This window comes from Colobus angolensis, unplaced genomic scaffold (genome assembly GCF_000951035.1).
Source record: "Colobus angolensis palliatus isolate OR3802 unplaced genomic scaffold, Cang.pa_1.0 Scaffold61, whole genome shotgun sequence".
Taxonomy (NCBI): domain Eukaryota; kingdom Metazoa; phylum Chordata; class Mammalia; order Primates; family Cercopithecidae; genus Colobus; species Colobus angolensis.
Genome location: NW_012119710.1, coordinates 6,181,845 through 6,206,978, shown reverse-complemented (window position 1 = coordinate 6,206,978; position 25,134 = coordinate 6,181,845). Strand labels below are relative to the sequence as shown.

General features: G+C 48.7%; 1 protein-coding gene across 1 annotated transcript; it reads left to right on the top strand.

Moving 5' to 3' along the window:
• The first annotated feature begins 707 nt into the window (after positions 1 to 707).
• On the top strand, positions 708 to 21,600 carry SLC43A3 (solute carrier family 43, member 3). Its single transcript, XM_011963409.1, has 14 exons — positions 708 to 767; positions 1,180 to 1,245; positions 1,505 to 1,834; positions 2,158 to 2,287; positions 3,785 to 3,831; positions 6,444 to 6,520; positions 6,753 to 6,845; positions 9,878 to 10,017; positions 11,108 to 11,205; positions 12,671 to 12,844; positions 13,046 to 13,162; positions 18,287 to 18,473; positions 19,112 to 19,235; positions 20,634 to 21,600. The coding sequence occupies exons 3-14, from the start codon at positions 1,651 to 1,653 to the stop codon at positions 20,736 to 20,738; spliced, it is 1,476 nt and encodes a 491-aa protein (XP_011818799.1). The 5' UTR covers positions 708 to 767; positions 1,180 to 1,245; positions 1,505 to 1,650; the 3' UTR covers positions 20,739 to 21,600.
• Positions 21,601 to 25,134: the final 3,534 nt, after the last annotated feature.

The following is a 25,134-nucleotide window of genomic DNA, read 5'->3' as shown; positions in this document are numbered from 1 at the left end:
AGCTCCGATGGGCAATTATACGTGTCTTTGATGAATAAAAAATGGGGCAATGAATGAATAGTTAATCAATGCAGTCTGGTGGGAAGGCTCTTTCAGAACCTGGGGGGTGGGGGTGAGGCAGGGAGTCATCTAAGGGGTCTTTGGGAGTGAAGAGATGGGGCAGTCCTCCAGGGGATGGTTTCTGAAAAGGCATCAGTCCTGGTTCTTGGCTCCCTGATTCTGTGGTTGGGATGTTTTTGGCAGCTGTGGGAGTGTGAAACTGGGGGAGAGAGGGTTGAGGTGGTGAGCAAATAGGAAAAATATGTTCCCTGCCCACCCAGCGGTCAAGGCAAAATGCACAAATAGAGAGACAGTGTGTGTGCCTATGCCCACATGTGCTGTGTGTCCTCTGGCTGCTCTAAGTGAGTGACATTTTTCCTAGGTGGGCCTGCGCGTGTAACAGCATTCAACTAACTTGGTTAGGGGAGGCAGAGACAAGGGGGCCGGGAGGCTGAAAGGCAGTGAGGAGGGAGGGAAAGGCACCGCTGGGGTTATAGGGGATCCTAGAGGGAGAAGTTTCAAAAGGGAGAGGTAAAAAAGGCGCGGGAGGCTGTGAGCAAGGAAAAAGAAGAAGGAAGTGATGGAGAATGGGAGGCCTGCCCCAGCCCCTTCCGGGAGGGCAGGCAGGGGCGGAGGCAAGCAGGGGACTGGGAGGGGCGGCGAGAGGCGCGAATGCGAACCTGGCCCGCGCGGAAAGGGCGCGGAGAGCCCCGGCGCGGAGCACGCAGGTAGGGCGAGGGGTCCCCTTTCGGGGGCCTTGGGGCTCGGAGCCCGGGCTGGTCCCTCGGGCTCCTCTGCGGGGAGGGCCGGCCGCAGGCTGGAGCGGGGTGCGGAGGCTGGCTGGGAGCGGCCCCCGGAGGCTTTCCTGGTAGAAGTTCATGCGAGGAAGGGCAGCAGGGACCATGTTTGCGAGTCCTAGGCGAGGGTCATGGGAGCTGGGGTATTTCTGGCAGTAGAACGGCCTGCCTCGTGACTAAACTAGCCCTGTGATCTTGGGCAAGTTCCTGAAATCGGCGGGAGTTTTTTGTTTCATTGTCAATAAACTGAAGATAACAACACCAAGTTGGCAGCGGGAGTTTGTGTCTTCTGTGTAGAGCCTCCCTGCCCCTGCACCTGGTTGAGTTGCTGTCATTATTTTAGTGGACGGTATTCGGAATTCGAGCGCAGGAGCCTCCGCTTCTCCACCTGCTGCCGGGGAGCTATTGGGTAAGTCGTTTATCTCACCTGTGACTCCAGGTGGCAATTAAGATCTGCCGCTCTACTTGCCACGTGGTTACTCAAATGCGGTGCCTAAGGTGATGTATTGGAGTATTTATTCCCCATATTTGCTGCCAGCGGCCACGATCACCCTGCCTCTTAATGCACCCCACAAATAACTCTAGTCCACCTTTGCCTTTCCCGCTGGCCTCTTCCAGCAGCCTCTGTCTTTATTTTACAGGATCACCCGCTGATGGTTTCTGCCCAGGCCTGAAACAGAACCAGAGAGCTACGGGAAGGGAAGGGCTTGGCTTGCCAGAGGAATTTTCCAAGTGCTCAAAGGCCAGGCTTACAGCGCCTGTGATCCGTCCAGGAGAACAAAGTGGGATTTGAAGATCCACTCCACCTCTGCTCATGGCGGGCCAGGGCCTGCCCCTGCACGTGGCCACACTGCTGACGGGGCTGCTGGAATGCCTGGGCTTTGCTGGCCTCCTCTTTGGCTGGCCTTCACTAGTGTTCGTCTTCAAGAATGAGGATTACTTTAAGGACCTGTGTGGACAAGATGCTGGGCCGATTGGCAATGCCACAGGGCAGGCCGGTAAGGGCAGGGATGACTTTTCTAAGGAAGTTAAGTCTGGTGGTGCTCCCAGGTGGTGGCAAGGAGCAGGAAGGAGTCTGCCCCCGGCCCACCCCTCTTTCTATGATGAGAGGAAGGGTCAGCAGCCCTCACCCCACTTGGTCTGGGAAGTGCCTGGAAGGGAGGCACCAGCTCCTGAGGGGTAATTAGGGGCAGCCACATTTCAACTGAGCTTAAGGGACAAATTTCTGACTGACAAGCTGTCCGAGGTGGAGGGGAGCCCAGGCTGTGTGCTCATTTGGCAGGAAGGCTGGGATGCATGGGAGACCTTTTTTCTCCTCCAGACTGCAAAGCCCAGGATGAGAGGTTCTCACTCATCTTCACCCTGGGGTCCTTCATGAACAACTTCATGACATTCCCCAGTGGCTACATCTTTGACCGGTTCAAGACCACCGTGGCACGCCTCATAGCCATGTAAGTCCCAAAGGCCCAGCCCAGGCAAAGGTGGGCGATAGGAATCCTTCAGGCCGCAGCCTAGCTTGGAGTGAAATCCAGGTCAGATTTCCACCACACCTGCAGCTCGCTCCCAGCAGCTGTTAGGAACAGCCCCAGGCAGCGGGAATTTGTAGACTCCCCACTTCCCCACAGCCCCGCTTCCATTTCCTTACCTCTTTCCCTGCTCCGCCTGAATGTGGCTTCCCTATCACGTGCTGAACTGAGCCGGAGGCCAGGCTGACTTCCTGAAAGGGCTGGCTTGGAGCCAAGGTTACAAAATTAGCAAAAACTAAAATTGCTCTTCTCTTCCTTCACCCCGAGGATCCTTGTCCTCATCCCCTGCACAGCCTCCCATCCAGGTTGCTCAGGCTTCATCCTCATCCTCCTCACCACCTCCCTCCCCCATCACTCCCCAGGGGCTTAGCTAATAGGAAGTTTCCATGGTATTACCACTGGTGGAATTTCAGGCCCCTTCTGACCAGAGGGGAGACAGTGGGGGTTTCCCGTGCAGATGAGTCAGAAGGTTCGGGACGTGATCTCACACACACAGTGTGTTGCTGCATCCTAATCTCGTGCTCTGTGGGCAGGCTCAGTGATAATCAGCGCCCTGCTGGGGACTGATACAGCTCAGAGCAGGTGCTCCCAGGGAGGCACATGTGAGATGAGCTGTCAGAGAGAGGAACGGGAGGGCTGGCTGGGCCTGCCTTTCTGGAAATAGCCAGAGAGTAAAGCCAGTCCCTTACATTTTAAGCCTTTGGATGCAGAATGACTGTGTCTCAGTCCTTCTTGGTCCTTGGCTCCCTGCTACCTCCCCTTTCCTCCCCTTCCTTTGTCCCCTCCCCCTCCCTCTTCTCCAGCCTTAGGACATTGCTTTTTTTTTTTTTTTTTTTTTTGACTCCATGCCTTACAAGACCCCTAAATGCTAAGGGAGCCTTATAACCTTGGGACTGTAGTCCTGAAATCATAGCACTCTGAGCTAGTCAGTCCAATCATTTCTTTTTATAGAAAAGGCTCCTGAGGCCCAGAGAAGGACAGCGCCTTGCCCAAGGTCACAGAGTGAGGAGGAGTTAGAACTCAAGGACTTTGATTTGCAGACCAGGCACTAACCCCTTTCTCCAAGGGGTTGGGCTGTTGGGACTTCCAGGTGGGAGGACCTTGGCTTTGCCCACTCTGTCCTGGCTAAGTCCCAAGCCAACTACGTCATCAGCTGAGCTCATTGTCCAAGGCTGCCTATGCTAGCCTTGGGCCTCAGAATGAGCAAAATGCACTGTCCCTGAGGTCAGGACCACATCTCAATCTCATCGAGGCTTCTCATCTGGTTTTGAGCCTGGGGCTCAGAGGCATCAGTGCCCGTTGCATCCCAGGCTGAGGGTGCGGTCAAGTCCTACACTTGTGGGCTGGGTGAGCAGAATCATGTTTGTCTCCCAGGTTTCTCCTTTCTTGGCAATATTCTGCTTTTCCTGTTCTGTGTTTCAGATTTTTCTACACCACTGCCACACTCATCATAGCCTTCACCTCTGCAGGTGAGTGCTGTCAGGTGGGTGGGAGGGATGCAAGCTCAGGGGCACCTGGTGGCTGGGGCAGGTGTGAGCAGAGAGCTATAGGCAAGACATACAGACCACGTGGTTATTCAGAGATCTGCAGCTTGAAAGAATCCTGGAAGGATCTTGAGCTATTGCTGGTCTGTGAAAACAGTTTAGTCTATTGAGAAAATGTGAAAAGCAAGGATGATGGAGAGGGATTACTTCATAGAGTAGAATTTATTCAAAACTTTACATCTGGCCGGGCGCAGTGGCTCACTCCTGTAATCCCAGCACTTTGGAAGGCTGAGGTGTGTGGATCATCTGAGGTCAGGAGTTTGAGACCAGCCTGGCCAACATGGTGAAATCCTTTCTCTACTAAAAAAATACAAAAATTAGCTGGGCGGTGGTGCATGCCTGTAATCCCAGCTACTCAGGAGGATGAGGCAGGAGAATTGCTTGAACCCAGGAGGCAGAGGTTGCAGTGAGCCGAGATCACACCAGTGCACTCCAGCCTGGGTGACAAAGTGAGACTCTATCAACAAACAAACCCTAAAAAACAAAACAACTACAAAAAACTTTTACATCTTTCTTGTATGTGTTAAACTGTTCTCTTTATTTTTAATGAAATGATTATATGAATGACCATTTTGAAAATATCCTTTCTTAGCAGGGTGAAAGTTGACAACTCTATTGTACTCAAAATCTTTTTTTTCAAATTTTACCAGTCTATAAGTCTGGAATTCCAATCTGGTTTATTCTCCACCACCTTTCCACCCCTTACACAGAGGAGAAACTGAGGTCACGGAGGCACCCTTTGCAAAGACATGTCCATGGCCACAGAGAAAGCGAGTGGGAGGTGGGCCTGGTGTGCAGGCCTCCTGATCCCTGACTCTTCTTTATCTCATTGCCTTGGTTATGGTGGCCACGAGATGCCTCCCGAGGTTCCTCCCTAGTGTCAGACCTGTGGCTCAATTTTTGGTTTAGGAAAGAAGAGTACGTTACTCGTGTGTGTGTAAGCTATGCTAAAGCCTAACAGCATCATGAGATTGTCTGCACTCATGCTGGGCAAACACAGAGACTGAGTGTCTTTGTCCACACAGATCTCATGAGATGGCCTGGCACCTCAAACCAATTATTTCAAACCACTCTCCTTATCCAACCAACATCATCTACTCTAAAAGCCTGTAAATGATTTTTAAGCGACTGAATGTGGAGGTGGTGGCTGGGTAATATTTGACTCGTGCTTGCAAATTGTCTGAGCAACAATCTTCCTCTTCCTCCATAGTGTAGGGCTTTTCGGTTTTGAAAAAAGCTTTGAGCCCACAAGGACTCTATTGTGAAAGAAGTCTCCAACCTTTAGCAATAGGAGAGATGTACATTTTATAACGACAGAAATTGAATGGTAAATTGTGTGAATACTCTAAAATTGGCTCTTGGCAGTGCTTCTTAAGGGATAGCGCAGTAGTTAAGAGGATGTTAGGGGCACACGCATACTACATCAACTACACTAACAAACATCAAATCACCTGACAGAACAGCTATTCCATTTTTATGTCTCTTTCAGTCCTTCTGATTTCATGAAAGAATGTCTTGATGTGGGGCCAGTGTAATTTTAACACTGATGGAAAGAGCAGGTCTTAGGCTTTGAACATTCTAAGGGCAAATGCATCCAGCTACAATTGAATAACATTGTTTTCCTTTCATTGCATTTATTTTTATAGTTACTTCCTATTCATGACAAGCAATGCCAGTGTTTTCATCTATAGCAGTGAAATAAAGTGTCCTTTAAAAATAGATTTTTTTTTGGATAAAAGTGAGTCAACTTAAAACATTTTAGCAAATAATAGGACAGGCATAGGTTATGGCCAGAATAATGGTGCGCAGAAGTCTGGTTTGGGGAGGAACAATTTGTCAAGGGTTCCCCTACCCCAGCTCTTGAGCTTTTCTGCTGTGGTCTCACACTTACCAGACCTGTTATAACCATTTGTTTGCATGTCAGTCTCTTTAAGCGCAAGGAGTATCTTTTATTCATCTTGCATTTCCAGTGCCAAGCACAATGCCTGGCACCAAGGAAGTACTCAGAGTTTAGTGAACAAAGAAAAGACCATGGTTCTTTTCTCACTCAGTTCTCGTAGCACCTGAGGCAGGAAGAGCAGGAACTGTTGTTCCCATTAAACAGATAAGATGACTGAGACTCAAGGCCAATGCCATGAATTAGGGGATGGGCTCGAGGGTTGAGCCTGGCACCTGAGTCCAGGGTCCTCTTTTCCTAGAGTGTCAAGGAGGAAAAGGAGAGGCAGCTTGTGGTTTACTGAGGGAAGAGAGAGGTGGCTTCACTTAGAGCTCTGCCTCTGTCTGGAAACTTCCTGGCCTGCCACAGACTGAGGACCCACTTTGGTTGGGAAGAAGGTGGCTCAGGAGACTTCCACAGAGATATCTGGGGAAACCTTGGCCAGTATCCTAAAAACCCTTGAAGGATGCTGGAACGCTGGCTCGAACTGGGGCCTGGACACTAGGATTGTTGGGAATTTGGAGCAGGTGGGAGCAGAGGTTGGGGCTCCATGTTGGGGTTGCACTATGACACCATCCTGCTTCTGACTTTGATGGTCCAGGCTCAGCTGTGCTGCTCTTCCTGGCCATGCCAATGCTCACCATTGGGGGAATCCTGTTTCTCATCACCAACCTGCAGGTGGGAGTCTTCCCTAATCCCAGGCACTTGGCAGGGTGGAGGGAAGGTGGAGGGAAGGTGAGACCCTTTTCTGTAATTGGCTGCCTCAGATGGGGTTGGCTCAAGCTGAGGTGGGAGCTCTGGTGGTGGAGGGTGAGCTTGGGTATAAGGAGGGCCTGCCACATGCTGGGTCCTCAGGAAATATCTGTTTCATGAATAAATACGTGATCCAGGCTGGTCCTATCATCCCCAGATTGGGAACCTATTTGGCCAACACCGTTCGACCATCATCACTCTCTACAATGGAGCATTTGACTCTTCCTCCGCAGTCTTCCTTATTATTAAGGTAAATATAGCAACAGCCTACATTCATTGAGCACTTGTATATGCCAGGCGCTTGTCTTGTGAACCTTGCATTATTTCTCTCCATCAACTCGGTGAGGTATGTACTATGTTGCCCCCATTTTACAGATGAAGCATTTGAGTCTCTGAGGTTAAAAAACTTTTAACAATGAGGGTTCTGCAGCTAGTAGCCGTGATACTGGAACTCAAACCCAGGCTTGTTGGTTCTAGAGCCTGAGCTTATAACCGCTAAGCCCCTCCTTCAGCCTTGCCCAAGCTTTTGCGGCAGTGGTCATGACGTGCTTGGGCCAATGTTGGGCAGAGGCTGGGGGCCCTTTAGAGTGGGGTGTTTGCTGTTGTGAGCTTCTAGTTTGGACAAGAAGGTGGCAAGTGGCTAGTGGGTACAGCAGGGGCAGACACGGAGGCTTGTCCAGCTGTCCCAGTGGCTGATGTTGAAGTATCAGGGGATGAACTGTTGCCAAGGCTATTAGAGGTCAATCAACAACCATTCTGCCTTATTCATTGCAAATGGTTTTATCTGGGCAGTGACCTGCTTAGCCCAGGGGATGAATCCTGATTGATCAAAGCCAACCACGGCAATCCGTTTACCCCTTGCTAGTGATGGATGGAGGTCAGCATAGGATCCAGTCCTTTTTAATGAGATAAAGGAGGTGTATATATTAGAAGACTCAAGGGGCTTTTCTTCCCTGACGGAAGGTGAAAGCAGAGTACAAATGAAGCCTTCCTCATTGAATGTTGTGGTGTGAGGATGTGATAGCTGGGGCTGTGGCAACCATGCTTCAATTATGAGACAACAAGCTGGAGTACTAAAGCCAGCACGCCACAGATGGGTGAGTGAAAGGAAGGGAAGAGTGTGGATCTCAAGCCACCCAACCTGGGACTTCTCTCTGGGCTTAGTGTTAGGCCAGAGGCAGTTGGCATTCCTTGTCGGTTATGGGGGCAGAGAAGAGGATCTCTGGCAGTCACTACCCAGACATGAGTGTGGCTTATTCCTATAAGCTCTGGAGGTTTGGAGGGTCATGCAAAGACTGAGTCCCTGGGGGCAGTCAAGCCTTTCTACTCCTGGCACAAGAGCCACTTTCCAGTTCTTTCCTCCTTCCCCAGGTATGCCTCCCTTTCTTTCCTCTTTTTTTTTTTTTGAGATGGAGTCTCACTTTGTCTCCCAGGCTGGAGTGCATTGGTGGGATCTTGGCTCACTGCAGCCTCTGCCTAGTGGGCTCAAGCAATTCTCCTGCCTCAGCCTCCTGCGTCGCTGGGACCATAGGCTTGCCACCACACTCGGCTTATTTTTGTATTTTTAGTAAGAGATGGGGTTTCACCATGTTGGCCAGGCTGGTCTTGAACTCTTGACCTCAAGTAATCCACCTTCCTTGACCTCCCAAAGTGCTGAAATTACAGGCAGGAGCCACCATGCCCAACCTCTCTCCTGTCTCTCTAGAGTTGGAAGGGGAAAGGCAGCAGGAGTGGGAATTCTTAGTTTAATCTGACTTTGCTGCTGCTTACTCTGACAATTCATTGAGCAATTCACTGCACTTCTCTGGACCTCAATGTCACTCTCTGTAAAATGGGAGGAGGTTGGGCTAGGTCAGCGGTTTCAAACTGAGCATCGAGGAACTTAGGGATTCTCTTTGATGTCATGCCAGTCACCAAGGAGAACAAAGAGGGAGATGACTGGCAAGCTCCCCATTGATGTGTTTTGTAAGTTGAATTTCTGTGTAAAATTTTCTTTGAACAAAAGGCCTTTGCTGTTATTGGGGGAAAAAAGGCACTGGGCTAGAAGATCTCTGGGGAGCCATACAAGGAGGCTGCACCGGCTCCGGGGATGGGTCATATGAGGACTCCTCTACTGCCGGGTGTGTCTTGGGGTGGGGGCATATGTGTACCAGGTATCCCTAATCAGCTTCCAGGGTGGTAGGTGATGGCTTGTACTCGGACTCCTTAGAAAACAGGGTTCCAGCTCCTGCCTCTTCTGCTGATGTTTTTGTGTGTGATAAAACATACATAACATAAATTTTACTATCTTAAGCTTTTTTTTTCTTTGAGACAGAGTCTTGCTCTGTTGCCCAGGCTGGAGTGCGGTGGCAGGATCTTGGCTCACTGCAACCTCTGCCTCCTGGCTTCAAGTGATTCTTCTGCCTCAACCAACCGAGTAGCTGGGATTACAGGTGCGTGCCACCATGCACTGCTAATTTTTGTATTTTCAGTAGAGATGGGGTTTCACCATGTTGGCCAGGCTGGTCTGGAACTCCTGACCTCAAGTGATCTGCCTGCCTCAGCCTCCCAAAGTACTGGGATTACAGGCGTGTAATCATGTAATCATGTAATCATACCCTCTTACCTCAGCCTCCCGAGTAGCTGGAATTACAGGCACGCACCACCACACCCAGCTAATTTATTTATTTATTTTTAGTAGAGATGAGGTCTTGCTGTTACCCAGGCTGGTCTCAAGCTCCTGGACTCAAGCAATCCTCCTGTCTTGGTCTTCTGAAACACTAGAATTACAGGCAGGAACCACTGAGCTCAGCCCTGCATAGTGCTCTTAAAGTTCATCCATGTTGTAGTGTATGTCAATTTCTTTCCTTTTTATTTTATTTTTTTTGGAGACAAGGTCATGCTTCATTGTCCAGGCTGGGGTGCAGTGGCCCAGTGATGGCTCACTGCAGCCTCAAACTTGTGGGCTCAAGAAATCCTACCACTCAGCCTCCTGAGTAGCTGGGACTACAGGTGTGTGCCACTATACCCAGTGGAGAAGGGGTGATGTTGTCCAGGCTGGTCTTGAACTGGGCTCAAGTGGTCCTCTTGCCTCCCAAAGTGCTGGGATTATAGGTGTGAGCCAGCATGGTGGCCTCCTTCCTTTTTAAAGGCTGAATAATATTCCACTGTGTATATAGATCACATTATGTTTAGCCATTCATCTGCTGATGGACCTTTAGGTTGCTTCCATCCTTTGGCTATTGCAAATAGTGCTGCTGCGAACATGGGCATGACACTGACTTTTTCCTCCTCCTTCTGCAGCTTCTTTATGAAAAGGGCATCAGCCTCAGGGCCTCCTTCATCTTCCTCTCTGTCTGCAGTACCTGGCATGTAGCACGCACTTTTCTCCTGATGCCCCGGGGGCACATCCCATATCCACTGCCCCCCAACTACAGCTACGGGTAAGGACTATCTGGTGATTGTGGGCCAGAGCCCCTCACTGGCCCTAGGGTGGGATGGACAGGGCAAAGCAAACCTGTCACAGGAGAGGAGGAGGACTGGAGCAGTGCATCTGTTAGCTATTGCTGCATAACAGACTATCTCAAAACTCAGCAGCCTAAAACGTTCAGCATTTATCATTTTTCACAAGTCTGTGGGTAGCTGGCTAGTTCTACTGATCAGGGTCAGATGTAGATGATTTTGACAGGGCTCATTCATGCATCTGATCATTTGGAGGGTTACAAGGGGGCTGACTCTGCTAGGACGGCCTCATTCACATAGGTTTGGAGTGACAGGGATGCCTGGGTCACGTGGCTGTCATCCTCCAGCAAGCCAGCGTGGGCTCATTCACACTGTGATTTCAGGGTTCTGAAAGAGCGCAGAAATGCACAAGTGTTCTTGAGGTTTAGGCTTGGAATTGGCACAACCACTTCTGCTGCATTCTTTTGGCTGAAGCAGTTCACAAGGCTGGCCCAGGTTCAGGGCATGGGGAAATAGAGCTGCAAAGTCTCATTCAAATGGGGGTAAATACAGAGGAGGTGAAAACATGTGATCATTTTTGCAGTCAGTTGCCACAAGGAGTAGAGGAAGGGTGTTCCTTTGCTGCTCACTTACTATTTGTCAGACCCCATGTGCTCTCTGATTTCATCCTCATGATAATCCTCTCAGATATCCTTATCTCCATTTTCTAAATGAGAAAAATGAGGCTCAGAAGGGTTAAGTCTGAGCCATCTTTCTGTTGCTAGGAAGAGGCAGAGCTGGGATTTGAACCCGGGCCTGCCCTGCTCTTTTCATACTTCCAGTGGTTCCCAAACTTTGCTGCATATTAGAGTCACACAGAGATCTTAGAAAAGGAACCCTGACTCTCACCTCCAGGCATCCTGGACGCCTAGACAACCCGGGCGTCAGGGTGGCTAAAAGATGATTCCAGTGAAATCACTTTCCAGTGAAAGTGCGGTAAAATGTGGGATTCACCATACTGTTCCCTCCAAGCTGAGTCTCAGGTTCAGCTCACAGTCCTTGGCCTTGCTGGTGGGGCTTTTGTTTCCATAGCCTGTGCTCTTGGAATGGCACCACGAAGGAAGAGAAGGAAACAGCTGAGCATAAAAACAGGGAGCTACAGTCAAAGGAGGTCCTTTCAGCAAAGGAAGGTGAGCCCTGCTGACTAATCTCTCTCTCCTCCAGACCCGAGCCTCTCCTTATGCCTTTCCTGGCCCCTCACCCCCAGAGCTCCCCCAGAGACCCAGAATCAGGAAAGGCAGGACAGAGAAAGGACCTTAGGCATCTTTCCAACCCCCTCACTTAATGGAGGGTCCGGAGAGGGGCAGGGCTTTTGTCTCTTTTCTGTCCCTCTTTTCTCTCTTTCATATCCCATCACTTTCTGCCCCTTCAAGACTGCCTTCCATGGGTTGCCTTCCCTTCCCCCAACTCCTCGGTTCTGCCCTCTTCTGTGATGCCATTGCACTAAGTCTGGTGCAATGCCCCCATTTCTCCAGGTCTCCTGGGTCCGTCCTCTCTTATTGTCCCAACTCTATCACTGCTTCCTTTCCTTCCTCTCTGTTCTGCGTCTTTGATTACACACATCACAAACCGCAGCTAGCTACAGTAGAAATAAGGACGGGGTGGGAGAGGAGATGGGAGATGCAGGTCGAAGGACATGAAGGAGAGATAAGCAGGATGAACAGGCCTAGAGATCTAACGCACAGCATGGAGACTGTAGGTCATCAAGTTGCACTGTGTCTGGGACTTTGCTAAACAAGTAGATTTTAACTGCTCTTGCCACAAAACAGGTAGAAATGTGAGATGATGGATATGTTAATTTGCTTTACTATAGTAACCATCTTAGTAGCTGTATGTATCCTGTGACCTCATATTGTATATCTTAAATATACACAATAAAATTGATTTTTTTTTGTTTTTACCTTCTGACAGTTGGATCCAAAACACATATTTATTTATTTATTTTAAAGAAAGAAGAATAGGGTTCTGGGAAGCTTCCAAAATCAAGGGAGGAAATTGGACTTGCCAGGATGTAGGACCTATTTTAGATTAGGTCCGTCCTAAACTTATGGCCGGTCTGCCTTGTTAGGAGGAACCATCTCATTGGTTAACCTTGAGAGAGGGACAGAACCCTGAATTCACGGTGCCATCTGGATCATGAAGATTAGGGTAGAGGAAGATTTCCTAAGGAAGCTCAGGATACTGGTACCAAAAGAAAGGGAGGCACTGAGGAGCAGGTTAGAACAGAGTGTCCACACTCATCCTCGTCTCCCTTCTGACTTTCTCCTCTCCTTGTCATTCCTTTCACCTTTCTGGCCGAGAAAGATCAGGAAGGTATTACTGCAAGAAGTGTCATTGACCAGGCTGTGAGAGACAGATCGGATTTCAATAGAGAAGAACACAGAGGGTCATCCAAGGTGGTAGGGCCAGCATGACAAAGCAGGGAGGTGGGGATGTGTGAGTCTGAGGCAGGCGCAGAGCATGCCGGGTGAGTTATGGGAGCCAAGGGTAGAAGGTGGGCCCGGACCTGAAATGTTCCACTGAAGCCTCCACCCTCCCCATCCTACCTGTCCACTTTCCTCGCGATTCACGCCCAGATCCTCCTCTCCCCATTAGAGACCCCAGGGAAAGGGCAGAAGCAGGAACCCCGCTCCTTCTGGAGCTACGCTTTGTCTCGGCGCTTTGCCTGGCACCTGGTGTGGCTGTCTGTGATACAGTTGTGGCACTACCTCTTCATTGGCACTCTCAACTCCTTGCTGACCAACATGGCCGGTGGGGACATGGCACGAGGTATGTGGTGGGGCTGGGAGGTAGCCCATCTGCACATCACAGCTGGGAACACAGAGCCTCCCAGCAGGGCTGTACACACCAGAGGAGGGTCTGATGGTGTGGGGAGGAGGGACGTGCAGACAAGAGCAAGGTGGGAGAGTCCCTGCCTGGAAGGGAGTTTTGGAAACTTCTCATCAACCAACCTTTCTCTTCCCTCTGTAGTCAGCACCTACACAAATGCCTTTGCCTTCACTCAGTTCGGAGTGCTGTGTGCCCCCTGGAATGGCCTGCTCATGGACCGGCTTAAACAGAAGTACCAGAAGGAAGCAAGAAAGACAGGTGAGATGCGGGAGAGGGCAGGGCTGGTCAGGGAACCAGGAAGGGAGGTCTTCATTTACCCCATGACATCTTCTCTCTCTTTCTCTCTTTTTTTTTTTTTGAGATAGAGTCTCACTCTGTTGCCCAGGCTGGAGTGCAGTGATGTGATCTTGGATCACTGCAGCCTGCGCCTCCTGGGTTCAAGAGATTCTCCTGTCTCAGCTTCCCGAGTAGCTGGGATTACAGGCATGTGCCACCATCCCCTACTAATTTTTGTCTTTTTAGTAGAGATAGGGTTTCATCATGTCAGGCTGGTCTTGAACTCCTGACCTCAGGTGATCTGCCCACCTCAGCCTCCCAAAGTGCTGGGATTACAGGCGTAAAGCACCATGCCTAGTCTTCTCTTGTATTCTTAACCCTGTCTGGTTATACTCATTGATTCATTAAAACACTAGTCACTGAGTGACAGTTATGTGTCAGCCGTGGTGCCAGACACCAGGAATTCGACAGCAGACAAGACAGATACGTCCTTTTTTCTCAAGGTGTTCTCAGTCTAGAGGGTGGAGAAAGGCAGGTAGTCAGGCAGTTACAATCCATGAAGCAAACCCACAGGGGGCTATGGGGGCACAAAGAAGGGCACATAATCTGTTCTGGGTGAGGATGGGATTGGTGCCAGGGAGGGCTTCCTGGAGGAGGTGGCATCTAAGCCAAGACCTGAAGGATGAGTAAGAAGGGAGGAGATGAAGAAGTGGGGCCTTGGAGAGTGGCCAGGAGCACAGTGAGGTCAAAATGGTGAATGACAGAGTGAAACGTTGAGGAATCTGGGCAGGTGAATCAGGCTGGCTAGGACACAGAGCACTGGGGAATCTTAGGGAAGTGGCTGGAGAGAGACAGGTAAGAAGGGGTCAGGCTGTTTACCACATCAGGGAGTTTTGGCCTGGTCCTTGGACATGGTTGGAGGAGTAGAGATATGCTGAGGTATTTTAACCTGCTGGGTCAGGAGGGACAAAAGTAGACCAACATTTTTTTTTTTTTTTTTTTTTTTTTGAGACAGAGTCTCACTCTGTTGCCCAGGCTGGAGTGCTGTGGTATGATCACGACTCACTGCAACCTCTGCTTCCCAGGTTCACGCCATTCTCCTGCCTCAGCCTCCCGAGTAGCTGGGACTACAGGCGCCCGCCACCTCGCCCAGCTAATTTTTTTGTATTTTTTAGTAGAGACGGGGTTTCACCGGGTTAGCCAGGATGGTCTTGATCTCCTGACCTCGTGATCTGCCCGTCTCAGCCTCCCAAAGTGCTGGGATTACAGGCTTGAGCCACCGCGCCCGGCCATAGACCAACATCTTACATACTTATTTCGTCTATCCCTTCCCCCACCCCATGCACCTGCTTCTCCCACACCTGCTAGAGTTTTCAAAGCAAATCTTAGACATCGTATCATTTCATCTGTAAATATTTCTCTATACCCATAAATGTTTCTCTAACATATAAGGCCTCTTTTACTTAAACATACCCATAAAATCATGATCACACCTAAAAAAAAACAATAATTTCTCATATCATCTACTGTGCAGTCACTGTTCAAATTCCTCCAGTCATTTCAAATACATCTCTTTACATTTGGTTTGTTCAAATTAGGATCCATCCCTGGTCCATGCAGTGTATTTGGTTGCTGTGTCTTCTATAGCTTTTAAAATCTAGAAGAGTCCTCCCCGCTTTTCTTATTTATTTGTTGAAGAAGCTGGGTCATTTCCCCATGTTTTGGATTTGGCATTGTTTTAATGTGTTATTTAAAAGTATTCCTTTCCTTGGGTATTTCCTGTAAACAGTGGGATTAGAAGCTTGGAGGAAACACAGTTTAATTGTTTGGGTTTTTTTTTTTTTTTGGCATGAATAACTCAGAGGTAGAGCTTGCGGGTTTCCTCTGGTCTCCCATCAGCAGCCCCTGGTGTCTGTTGTCTTGTTGCTGTGTTAAGATTGATCAACTGGTTTAGACATTGCCAGTCTGATTCATCCACTGTAAAGTTTCCCATCAACCATATTCTTAGTGATTTTAGCAGCCATTAATGATCAATACCTAGGCCCATGATTTTATTAGGATTACAAAAGGATGATTTTCTTTTCTTTTCTTTCTTCTTTTTTGAGACAGAGTCTCACTCTGTTGCCCAGGCTGGAGTACAGTGGCACAATCTTGGCCTACTGCAACCTCCACCTTCCAGGTTCAAGCGATTCTCCTGCCTCAGCCTCCCGAGTAGCTGGCTTTACAGGCACCCACCACCTGGCTAATTTTTGTATTTTTAATAGGGATGGGGTTTCACCATGTTGGCTGGCTGGTCTCGAACTCCTGACCTCAGGTGATCCACCCACCTCGGCATCCCAAAGTGCTGAGATTACAGCCACTGCTCCTGGCCAAAAGGATGATCTTCTATTTCTATTTCTATTTCTATTTTCTATTTCTATCTTCTGCTTTTAATCACTAGAATTCTTCTAGAAAGAAAAACATTCTTTACTATTTTGTTACCTAGAAATAAATGCTTGGTTTACATGTTTATTTACCAGTCTGAAATAATGAATTGGTGCCCTAGTGACCTCCAGACATGGCTACTAATTTTTTTTTAATAAAATTTCATTTTAAAATATATTTGACATGTTTCAATCTGTTCTGTCATGATTCTTCTTGATGCTCAAATTGTCTCACCTTTGGCCATTGAAAACTTTACCAACCCAGAATCTGTGTCTTTTAGACAAAATCACATTATTTCTAGACAGTATCCTTACTTTCTAGCACAATTAAATGTTCAGGTCCATTTCACTAGGTGTGTTTCCTGCCCCAGACCTGAAATCGTCGTTTTTTCCCAACTAACCCTGGGTTTCTTTAATTGGAAATGGTATTTAGAGGCTACAGTCTGGATGCCGAGGTTTCTTACTGCTCCTGTGTTGTCATTGCTTTTGTGCTTTGGATAGAGTTAACATGTACATAATTTTTGATAAGAAAAATATCATAAATACTTAATACTGATATTTTTATTCAATTTTTTTTTTTTTTTTTTAGGCGGAGTCTTGCTCTGTTGCCCGGACTGGAGTGCAGTGGCCGGATCTCAGCTCACTGCAAGCTCCGCCTTCCCGGGTTTACGCCATTCTCCTGCCTCAGCCTCCCGAGTAGCTGAGACTACAGGCGCCCGCCACCTCGCCCAGCTAGTTTTTTTTGTATTTTTAGTAGAGACGGGGTTTCACCGTGTTAGCCAGGATGGTCTCGATCTCCTGACCTCGTGATCCGCCCGTCTCGGCCTCCCAAAGTGCTGGGATTACAGGCTTGAGCCACCGCGCCCGGCCTCAAATTTTTATTTCCTTGATTTTACATTTGCAGCCCTTTCTCTTCCTCTGCTAATCTTGGTTCCTAACATATGCATATATACACATACATACACATATATAGTATTTTAAATATAATTACTGGTTTTAGCAATATTGATGTTACTTGATAACAGTACAGTTGCTAAATACTGTTGCTACTTCTTTCTTTCCTTTTTTCTGTCCTTTCTTATTCCTTTCTCATCCTTAGGATATATCCCATGAGAGATATACAGTCAAGTTGCCATATTTTCTTTTTTATTTTTAGGGATGAGGTCTCACTCTGTTGCCCAGGCTGTAGTGCTGTGGTATGATCACGACTCACTGCAGCCTCAACCTCCTGGGCTCAAGTGATCCTCTCCCTTCAGCCTCCCAAGTAGCTTGCACTATAGGCATGCATTACCATGTCTGGCTAATTTGAATTTTTTTTTTTTTTTTTTGTAGAGAAAGGGTCTGTGTTGCCCAGGCTAATGTCAAACTCCTGGGCTCAAGCTTGCCCTGGCCTTCCAAAGTGTTGGGATTGTAGGTGTGAGCCACCACACTGGGCCAAATTACTGTATTTTAAGGATCACCAACTTGGTATAGAGTTATGTTCTTTGGTTTCATTTTATTTTATTTTGTGTCTGATTTTTTAAGATTGTTTTACTTGTTTTCTTCCTATTATTATTTAATTGTATTTGTAAAACATTTACATATCAGACATTTACATTTTCCCAAAGCTAAAATTGTGAAACAAGATATATTCAAAGAAGTTTAGTTTCCCTCTCTGTTTCTTGTACCCCTTTTCCTCTTCTTTAGGTAACCATTTTTATGTTTTTTAATATAAACATTGTGTAGGTGTATATACATGTATTAGTCTGTTTTCGTGCTGCTGCTAAAGACATATCTGAGACTGGGAAGAAAAAGAGGTTTCATTGGACTTACAGTTCCACATGGCTGGGGAGGCCTCAGAATCATGGCAGGAGGTGAAAGGCACTTCTTACATGGTGGTGGCGAGAGAAAATGAGGAAGAATCAAAGGCGGGAACCCCTGATAAACCCATCAGATCTCGTGAGCTTTATTCACTATCACAAGACTAGCGTGGGAAAGACTGGCCCCCATGATTCAATTACCTCCCCCTGGGTCCCTCCCACAACACGTGGGAATTCTGGGAGATGCAATTCAAGGTGAGATTTGGGTGAGGACACAGCCAAACCGTATCAATACATTTCCCTCTCTTAGATAGAAGGTAGTATACTGTACACACTATTCCACAGGGTTTTTGTTTTTTGTTTTTTTTTGGTGTAGCTCTATCCTGAGGGTGCTCTGTAGCAGGGACCTCTCCTCATGCCTTTTAACCACTGCCTGGGTCTCCATTATATGGCTGCAACATAGTTGCTGCAGCATTCCCTTACTGATGGCTATTTGGATTGTTTCCAGTCTTTTGCTATTACCAGTAGTGTTACAAAGAGGATCTGGCCACATGTTCAGGGCGGGGAGGGGCAGGTGTGTGTAGCCTGTCAGGAGGGCATTGCAGTAATCTCTGCCTGAGTTAATGGTGGTTTAAAGCTAGGACGAGTCAGTGGGGTTGCAGAGGAGTGGGCACATTTGAATGGTATGTAGGAGGTGAATGATCAGCATCATTGATGAATTTGAGGTGGGGCCTGTGGGGAAGGGATTCGAGGAGGACTCCCAGGTTTCTGTTGGGGCAGTGAATGGATAGTGGCTCCTCCCCCTTTTCCAGTCTTCCTTGGCCCTTCCCTGACTTCTGTTGGGTTGGCCTACAGAGAGCCTCTTTCTCCTCTCATTCGCCCAGGTTCCTCCACCTTGGCGGTGGCTCTCTGCTCGACGGTGCCTTCCCTGGCCCTGACATCCCTGCTGTGCCTGGGCTTCGCCCTCTGTGCCTCAGTCCCCGTCCTCCCTCTCCAGTATCTCACCTTCGTCCTGCAAGTGATCAGCCGCTCCTTCCTCTATGGGAGCAACGCAGCCTTCCTCACTATTGCGTAAGTGGCCTTGGGGCGGGCTCTTAGGCAATGGAACACACTGGGGCAAAGAGAAGCGGGAGGTAAAGAAATTGGGATGTGAGGCTGGGCCTGGAGGCAGTCAGGTGCGGGAGACTGGGTCTGGGGGCAGGTGTGGAGGGAGTGAGACCAGAGGCGGTGGGAAGGATAGAACATTCATGCACTTGAGCCTTTACATCTGCGGTGCCCTGTCCCTCTGTTTTCTACTTGGTGAATTTGTATTCATCCTCTGAGGCCCACTTCTGTTCCAGTTCTCCAGGGAAGAGGTGGAAAAGTGTCTTCCCTTCTTTGTGTCCTTAGTACTCTAGTCTTACTTCCTTTGCTAGTACGTGCATTGTCTGGCATGCTATCCATTTACGTGCCTGTCTTTCCTTCCCTGGTGTAGCCTGCATGAGGGTCCTCTCTGTTTGTCCAGGGCCCCGCATGTGCCTTCTCTGGGTTCTGTGGGTCAAATGGCTGGGCAGAGGTGAAGAGGGAAAGGCCAGACAGGTGTGGGTGGAGGGCAGGCGTAGGACAGGGGAGCTGGGGACAAGCGGCCGACAGAGGCCCTTGAGGCCAGGCTCCTGCTTGGAGGGAGGGTCCCTGAAGCTCACTGGAACTCCTCTGGTTTCTCTCCCCAGTTTCCCTTCGGAGCACTTTGGCAAGCTCTTTGGGCTGGTGATGGCCTTGTCGGCTGTGGTGTCTCTGCTCCAGTTCCCCATCTTCACCCTCATCAAAGGCCCCCTTCAGAATGACCCATTTTACGTGAGTACTGGGAGGATGGGCATCTCTGGCAGGAGGCCTTGTCTGCCCCAAATCTGGCTGTGATGGCCTGGGTATGTAGCATGGCGCAGCTTCCCAAAGAGTCTGTGTTATTCAAATATTTGGGGCAAAAGTATTTCTGTGTGTGAGGAAACAGACATTCTGGACTAGGGTGGAAAATCTCACAAAACTTCAAGCAAAATCCTGAGACCTCAAAGGTGTTTCCTGCCTGTGGTGAGTGCAGGCTCACCCTGGCTTCTCCCCTAGGCCCACGCAGGGTTTCCACAGAAAGCACAAGAGCTCTGTGCTTTCACCTCTGTGTCCTTACACCTGGAGGGATGCTCTGAGGTCCTGCTCTAGGAGGTGGGCATGACTCTTCTGCTGTTTGCAGAAACTGAGGCTCAAAGAGGTTACTTATGTGTTCAGAGGTGCTGGCTAAGTAGCAAAAGTCTTTCAACTTTGAATTCTGTATTTTGACCACTGCACAGCTCTTATTTGCCTCATTTTTTTAAAAAAGCAGCAAATTGTAGAATAGGAGTTTAAATCCATCACTTGGAGAAAAGAAAGACTAAATGTTTTTTGTTTTTGTTTTGGAGACAGGGTCTTGCTTGGTCACCCAGGCTGGAGTGCAGTGGCACAATCTCGGCTCACAGCAGCCTCGATCTCCTGGGCTCAAGTGATCCTCTTGTCTCAGCCTCCTGAGTAGCTGACACTGCCGGCATGTGCCAGCATGCCCAGCTTTTTATTTTATTTTATTTTATTTAATTTTTTATTTTTTTGATAGACACTGGGGTTTCGCTATGTTGTCTCAGCCTCCTGAGTAGCTGACACTGCCGGCATGTGCCAGCATGCCTAGCTTTTTATTTTATTTTATTTTATTTAATTTTTTATTTTTTTGATAGACACTGGGGTTTCGCTATGTTGCCTGGGCTGGTTTTGAATCCCTGGCCTCAAGCCATCTACCCACCTCTGCCTTCCAAACTGCCATGATTACAGGCGTCAACCACTGTGCATGACCGAAAGACTAAACTTGAAATCTGAGGCGAATGACTTGATTGTGACATCAGATGACCAAGTAATCAGATGTGTGTTCTAGCTGGTGCCTCTACCAGCTTCACATGTGACCGTGAACATGACACCGAATGCTCGCTAGGCCTCTGTTTCTTTACCTGTGAAATGGGCTTAACATTCCTCCCCTTCCCCACCCCGTGGTGCAGAATGAAAAGTAACTGAAAATCCTTCCTCCAGGGCTCCATGGTGTCTGGGTGAAAAGTAGAATATAAACTCGGTAGACTTCTGGTCCCTTTGTTGGTCATGGAATGGATCAGTGCTTCCTTCGTTGAGCAACAGTTCTGTTGTTCAGAATTCCTGGATTTCACCTCACTTCTGCTCTCCCTGCAGGTAAATGTGATGTTCATGCTTGCCATTCTTCTGACATTCATCCACCCCTTTCTGGTACACCGGGAATGCCACACTTGGAAAGAAACTCCCTCTGCAATTGCATAGTTCAGAAGCCCTCACTTTTCAGCCCTGAGGATGGTTTTGTTCATCTTTCTCCACCTTTGAGGACCTCGTGTCCCAAAAGACTGCCTATCCCAGCAAACACACACACACACACACACACACACACACACACACACACACACACATATTTAACTGTTAACAAGGACGTTTGAGCAGCAAGAAAAGAATCGCAGTTGCCAAGCAGATTGATATCGCATAGACTCAAAGCAAAGACATGTGGAACTTCTTTATTTCAAAACAGGAGTGTCTCCTTGCACTTAGCCTTGGCAGACCCTTGACTCCAGGGAGATGACATGGGGGAGGAAGTGTGTCACCTACTTCTTTATGCCTGTTTGGCTCTGAAGCCTATGTGTGCCTGGATCCTCTGCCACGGGGTTAAATTTTAAGGTGAAGAGTGAGGTTGTCACGGCCTCAGCTATACTTCCCAGCTCTCCCTCAAGAGTGCAGCCTTGGCTAGAGAACTCACAGCTCTGGGAAAAAGAGGAGCAGACAGGGTTCCCTGGGCCCAGTCTCAGCCCGGCCACTGATGCTGGATGACCTTGGCCTGACCCTGGTCTGGTCTCAGAATCACTTTTCCCATCTGTAAAATTGAGATGAGTTTTGGTGTTGAAGGTTCTTCCTGGAGCAGATGTCCTAGAAGGTTTTAGGGACAGTGACAGAGTCAGGCCACTGCAAGGGCCATGGGAGCCAGCTGACCTGCTTGACCGAAGGATTTCTGACAAACTGGCTTTGGGGATGTTTTCCTCTTCAAGAAGGGATATAAGTTATTTACTTTGGGCATTTAAAAGAAAATTTCTCTGGGGAATAATTTTATAGAAAAATAAAGCTTCTGTGTCTAAGGCAACTACTGTTTCCATCCCTGTAGGCTTTGGGGCTGGGCTGTGTGTATGTGTGTGTTTGTGTGTGTATGTGTGTGTTTCTGAGGAGGCCCTACCCTGGCATGAGAAGAGAGTAGGGAATCTGGCTACACATCCTAGTGTGGCAGCTGGACCCACAGGTGGGGCGAGAACCCTGTCTATGATTCACTCGGCTGGTCCTGGCACATGGGCCCAGAGACTTCCTCCTCCAGGAACCCCTCTGCTTCCTCTTCCTCTCCACATCCTTAACCTTCAGCAGAACGCTACCCCTCACTCCACATCCCCAGCTAGAAGCACTGGATGGAATCAGAAAGTCCTAGTTTGAGTTTCAACTCTGCCCCTCAGCAGCTGGGCAAGCCCCTTAACCAGTCTGAGACACTAGTTCCCCACTTGTAAAGTACAGTTAATCATTTTTATCTCTGACGGTGATTGTGAGAGTGTAAAATCATTTCAACTGCCTAGCACGTGGTGGGAGCACATGAGGGTTTGCTCCTGTGTTTACTCATGACCGTCGGGGAGGATGGAGGCAAAGAGGGAGAAGTTGAGGGTGCAGGAGGAGAGATGGCAGGTGGGTGGGATGGGAGAATCTGGGGCACACTAGCTGTCTCATTCCCACCTTGTTAGGAGAGGGATTAGGAAAGAACGGTGGGAGGCGTGGGGATGGGGGTGGAAGGCAGGGGGCTGGCAGGCAGGTTCATCCATCCATTCATTCAACAAATGTTTATCGAGGACCTGCCACGTGTCAGGCCCTGTCCTGGGTGCTGGGGCTATAAAGATACAGAAGGGTCTGAAGCCCAGCTCTTCCTTCTTCCTGTAGGCATCCGGGTATACTTTCCAGGGGCCCGAGAGCCTGGGTCTGAGGGTGGACACCAGAGTTCTAATGGTGTCTGTGAGCAGCGTCTAAATCGAATGGATGGATTTGGTCTTGTTACCCTGCTCAAAAGCTTTCAGCAGCTCCCCACTGCCCACAGGACAAAAACCCAGATGCCAGCCTGGCATTCAAGGCTGTCACTAGTGTGATCTCAGCCTCTCCCCTGCCCTCTTTACCTCCTACCAACAGAGGGGCAGAAGCCATCCCTGTGGACCAGGATGCCCGGTCTCTGGGTCTGTGTGTGCACCGGTTCCTCTGCTCTGGGTCTGTGTGTGCACCAGTTCCTCTGCTCTGGGTCTGTGTGTGCACCAGTTCCTCTGCTCTGGGTCTGTGTGTGCACCAGTTCCTCTGCGTGGGCGGCTCACCCTGCCTCAGCTTGTGAAATCCATCTGGTCTGCTGGGATCCTGCTCAAAATGTCATCTTCTCCAAAAATCATTACTCAGGCTTTCCAGCATGTCTGAGTCCCTGGCACTTGGTCACACCCTTCCTGGTGACTGGCATCTGCCTCCACATCAGGACTCTCCCACCCCTTGCTTGGGCAGCAAACTCCAGGAGGCAAGGTCTGGTCTCACCTGGCTCCAATTAATCTGTGCTTCCCATCCACATGGTGTCAGCTAATTCTTGTTGAATGAATGATCGCTGAATGAGTGGATTCTTGTTTTGGCCTCAGAACCAATTAGAAGGAGCCAGAAAAAAACACATGGGGGTAGGGGAGGTGCAGTGTGGTGCAGTGGGAAAAACCCTTCTGGAAATCTCAGCTCTGTCACTTACTTTATCAGCTCTGTGACTTTGGATGGACAACTTCTTTGTCAGTATGGTGGAAGAAATAGACATGCCTCTCTGGGCTGTTGTAAGGATGACAAATTAGGTCGACTGCTTGGCATGTGGTAGGTTGAACAGATCACAGCTAGCATTACAGATGATATGTTAAAACCAAAAAAAGATGCCTGATGTCCATCAGTTGGTGAACGAACAAAGGAAACGTACCGTGTTTGGGATATTATTTGGTGATCAAGAAAAGTACTGACACGTGCTACAACATGGATTAATCTTGAAAACATGAGACTAAGTGAAAGAAGGCCAAACACAAGAAACTGCTAATGATTCTGTTTAAATATGGAATGTCGGGCCAGGGTGCAGTGGCTCATGCCTGCAATCCCAGCACTTTGGGATGCCAAGGCAGGCAGATCACTTGAGGCCAGGAGTTCGAGACCAGCCTGGCCAACAGGACGAAACCCTGTCTCTACTTAAAATTAGCCGAACGTAGTGGCATGCACCCATAATCCCAGCTACTTGGTTGGCTGAGGCACAAGAATTGCTTGAGCCTGGGAGGTGGAGGTTGCAGTGAGCCAAGATCGTGCCACTGCACTCCAGCCTGGGTGACAGAGTGAGGCTCTGTCTCAAAAAAAAAAAGAAAGAAAAGAAAAGAGAAAAACAGAAATTTCCAAAATAGGCCAATCTGTAGAGGCAGCAGAAAGTAGTAGATTCATGATTGGGTAGGCCTGGGTGGAGGCCATGGGTAGTGACCGCTAAAGAGGAAGGGGTTTCTTTTGGGTGATGAAAATGGGTGGACTTATGGTATGTTAATTATATCTCAATAAAACTGTTATTTAAAGGAAGAAAAGATGCCTGGATTCCCCAGGAAGTGTACAATACAATTCTGTGAGAATCAGAGATGATTTCTGGGGAAGATGAGCAAGAGGAGAGTAAGTGGGAGAAGCGGCCACATGCGCAGCTCTCATTGTTCTGTCCTGAGAGCCTTCCTCCTGCAACTTTATTTATTTATTTATTTATTTATTTATTTTGAAACAGGTTCTCACTCTGTTACCCAGAGTGGAGTGCAGTGGTGTGATCACAGCTCATCGCAGCCTCGACCTCCCAGGCTCAAACAATCCTCCTGCTTGAACTCCTGAGTAGCTGGGACTACAGGTTCATGCCACCACGTCTGGCTAATCTTTTATTTATTTATTTATTTATTTATTTATTTATTGAGATTGGGGAGTCTCACTCTGTTGCTCAGGCTGGTGTCAAACTCCTGGGCTCGAGTGATCCTCCCACCTTGGCCTCCCAACGTGTTGGGATTATGGGTGTGAGCCACTGTACCTGGCACCTCCTGCAACTTCTTCCTCAAGTGGAACCAATGAGGAAGCAAGCAACCCAGGAGTTTCACAAGTTCTGATTTCAATCAGCAATGGGCTTCCAATGCAACCCTTCTCTCCTGCAACCAGCCTCAGTAGAGAGGAACGGGAGATGAATTGGCCCCCATCACACCCCCACAGTGCCAACCTGGGCCCTTCCATCAGGGGGAGAACACCTGCTGTGTAAGGAACAGAAAACAGTATGAAATAGGAACTTTGTGTGATGATCCCCTTTAAGCCTATTCAGCCCAGGGAAGTGCATATGATCAGCCCCATTTCACAGATGAAGAAAGTCAGATTCACCCATTAGTGCATTGTGGGGCTGGTATTTAAACCAGGTCTGTCTGACTTGCAAGGTCACATTCATTTAGACATTACCTTTACTTTACATTTCTTCTTCTTCCTCCTCCTCCTCCTCTCCTTCTCCTTCTCCTTCCCCTTCCCCTTCTTCTTCTTCCCCTTCTCCTCCTCCTCCTCCTCCTCTTCTTCTTCTTTTTCTTCTTCTTCTTCT

Bases quoted from the DNA above. Each gene is read 5' to 3' on its own strand.
- SLC43A3 (XM_011963409.1), top strand. From the start codon at position 1,651: ATGGCGGGCCAGGGCCTGCCCCTGCACGTGGCCACACTGCTGACGGGG. The intron at 3,832-6,443 runs GTGAGTGCTGTC...TTGATGGTCCAG, and splicing joins CATAGCCTTCACCTCTGCAG to GCTCAGCTGTGCTGCTCTTC. The intron at 13,163-18,286 runs GTGAGATGCGGG...TCATTCGCCCAG, and splicing joins GAAGGAAGCAAGAAAGACAG to GTTCCTCCACCTTGGCGGTG.